This window comes from Haplochromis burtoni, unplaced genomic scaffold (genome assembly GCF_018398535.1).
Source record: "Haplochromis burtoni strain Fernald_Lab_line unplaced genomic scaffold, NCSU_Asbu1 Contig_1253, whole genome shotgun sequence".
In the NCBI taxonomy this organism is placed as follows: domain Eukaryota; kingdom Metazoa; phylum Chordata; class Actinopteri; order Cichliformes; family Cichlidae; genus Haplochromis; species Haplochromis burtoni.
The window spans coordinates 14,738-17,729 of NW_024583614.1; the positions used below are offsets into that span (position 1 = coordinate 14,738).

General features: G+C 42.8%; 1 protein-coding gene across 1 annotated transcript; it reads right to left on the bottom strand.

Moving 5' to 3' along the window:
* Positions 1 to 396: 396 nt before the first annotated feature.
* LOC106632710 lies at positions 397 to 2,018 on the bottom strand. The gene is made up of 3 exons (XM_014331165.2): positions 1,788 to 2,018; positions 1,562 to 1,662; positions 397 to 1,324 (listed from the first exon to the last, which is right to left on the bottom strand). The coding sequence occupies exons 2-3, from the start codon at positions 1,660 to 1,662 to the stop codon at positions 709 to 711; spliced, it is 717 nt and encodes a 238-aa protein (XP_014186651.2). The 5' UTR covers positions 1,788 to 2,018; the 3' UTR covers positions 397 to 708.
* Between the last annotated feature and the right edge of the window lie 974 nt (positions 2,019 to 2,992).

Here is a 2,992-nt window from a genome sequence, read left to right on the forward strand (position 1 = left end):
TTCTTCTGACCACTACTCATGTTAGGGGTGTCATCTGGGTCAGAATTTTCTCCAGGACCAGGTCTTTTTCTTATAAATATTTATCTGTTGCTATTACGTGTTGCGTAGTCTCACAGCATGACTATTATGCAATTTCTTCTTCGTCTTCTTCTGTTTTCCTGGCAGTTGGCAACCCATTTAATTAGAGCATGTAGTGGTACTGCCCTCTAGTGGAAGAGAATATAATTGTTCCACCAGTTACTCACGCCAATCACTTAGAGAACCATATAATCTTCCACAGCACAGTGGTTAGGTAACACTGATTTAGAGAATAAAAGCTCAGAGTCACTGGGCTTCATAAAGAGGAAGCTGAACATGTGAAACTCTCCTTCAGAATAAAAGACACGTGCAGCAGGCTGGATGCTGAGCTTTATTGAAAGAACACAGAGGGGTCAAACACCTCACAGTCAGGCAGTCACATGATTCATGGCAGACAATGCTCTCACACACTTCACATGTGAGTGTCTTATCTGTCACATGATTAATGAGATGTTTGTGTAACTACTGAGGTTAATAGAAGAACTGAGAGGGGAGGCTGGAGTTTAGAGTTAGCTGAGATCATGAGAAGAGCTTGGACTCCCTTTGGGCAGCAAGTAAAAACTGACTGAGTTCTGTGTGATCTTCCTTTGTACACAGGTGATTGGTCTCTGAGTCAGCGGGGTTTAAGTGTTAGACCCAACAATAAGCGTTGTTAATAATACAATATTGTGAAATTGTGTTTGTTTCCCCTCCAAAGCAGCTGTAACAATCTGGGTCACAACGAAAGATGTTAGTCAGCCCACCGATGGCATCACCAAGAGAACGAAGGGAATTAGCCAAAATGTTTTCAGGAATGGGAGGCCGATTGTTGGGCTGAAAGATTTTTTTAAACACAAATACAGAATAGTAGGTTTCAGCGATAAGTTCAAGGTCCTCAATGATGCTCGATGAATGGTAGCGGCTGGTGCATGTATCACATGCAGAGGCAAAAGAGTAGATGAGCAGGAAGTTGTCCTGGCTGTTTGGGAATGTGTTCAGGTTCTCAGTTTCCAGCCGCTTTCTCAGGGTTTGCAGAACACGACTTTCTGCATGTTGTCCACTTCGTCTGCCTTCAGGTGATGTTGGTCTGGCCACAATCACTCTGTGGCCTACATACACTCCACGATTGTTATTGTCTGAGGTTCTTTCCCCAATCTTTCCCAGAACAGCCTGAAAGGGATCATCCTGAAAAGCCTGGTTAAGAGTTTTTAGGTTCAGATCTACCGGGAGGACTGCAGCCAGACAGAACTGTCCATCTATGCTGTATCTGTTACAGGAAAAGGCACAGAACACACATCTCAGTATTCTGTGGTTTCATATCAGATTACTATAAAACAACAACACATACTTAGTGAGCAGAAGACCACAGAAATGTTGGCTGGGTGTGTAACATTAAAAACAGATCCCAGTTTAAATGAGTGTTTGTAGCACCATGAACTGCTGCTGCTCAGCATCCTGCAGATTAAAGCTCTGATAGAAACTCTTAATAAGTGTGTTTACTCACTGTCCTCTGATTTTTCTTACGATAGGAGTCAGATCCACCTGGGCCAGAGAGGCTCCAACTGACAGCAGGAAGACGAGCATCATGCAGGGCAGCACGTCCATCTGCAGTTTAATCAAAAAAGACACATTTTAGACACAATTAAATATGATTAGTATTATAGTCAGCAGTTAACCTTTAATTAAAACTTAATTTTAATATTTATTTAATTTTTCTCAAACGTTCTCACCTTCACTGCTTTGTTTGTCTTGAAACTGCAACAGAAGAAAGAAACCAGTGAACTGCAGGAAACTGAACTGGGACTAAACTGTGAACCAAGTGCTTCACTTGCACCTTAACTGGCAAAATTAACTGGCATTTAATTAGTTAAATAAGTAATTAATATTTTTAATTGAACACTGAAAATTTGAATTGTTTAAGGGCATATGTAATTCATTTTTGTCACTCCTGGCTCTACATAGAGTCTGGCATGTTTTCCACAGACTGACCTCTTCAGACTGCACAACTCCGCCCTCTAGTGTGACATCCAGGCCTGGTCTGCCCTAATTATTATTGCATAAGAATGCTGAAGGACAATTTTTTTAGTCCAAAGCCAGGAGAAACCTATCTCAGACTGCAAACGGTTTAGGGAGCGCTGCAATAAATGCACTGTTGTAATAACAAATACAAAGGCTGCATATTTTATCTCAGAAACTTTAAAAAATGCAAGCCCCTTAAAATATTGGAAAACAAGTTTCTAGATGGAAAAGATACCGATTCAGAGCCCCCACATACATAACAGATACAGTAAGAAACAACAAGGCTAAAATACTCTTTTAAAAAATTAGTTTCTGCGACGCTCTGAGATCACGCACTGCTGCCTACAGTGAAGGGCTCGTCTCCGGTAATATGGACCAATACAAGGCTGCATTTTCAACGTGCGCAGCGCGGTCAGACAGGCAAAGTAGAGCTACAGGGAAAAACTAGAGTCACAGCTTTAACAGTGCGACTCTAGGAGCCTGTGGGAGCGACTGTGGACAATAATGGACTATAAACAACCAGCTTCTCCAATGGTGAATGCCGACACTTCACTGGCTGATGAGCTGAATGCGTTTTATGCTCGCTTCGACGCTGCAGCAATTAAAACAACAAACGGCTGCGAGCGCACGGAGTGCACCGGTGAAGACACGGCCCAAGCAGTGGTTCTCACGTGCTTCAAACAGTCCATCATTGTCCCTGTCCCAAAGAAACAACAGCCCGCTTGCCACAATGACTACCGTCCAGTAGCACTGACTTCATCTGTGATGAAGTGTTTTGAAAGACTGATGAGAGATCACATCACTTCTTCACTTCCTGCCACCATCGACTCACTTCAGTTTGCTTACCGGACTAATCGTTCCACAGACGATGCCATATCTCACCTGCTCCACACATCCCTGAGTCACCTGGACACTG

Coding starts and splice junctions, on each gene's coding strand:
- LOC106632710 (XM_014331165.2), bottom strand. CDS start 1,662: ATGGACGTGCTGCCCTGCATGATGCTCGTCTTCCTGCTGTCAGTTGGA. Junction 1,325..1,561: donor GTAAGAAAAATCAGAGGACA/GTGAGTAAACAC, acceptor TTCCTGTAACAG/ATACAGCATAGATGGACAGT.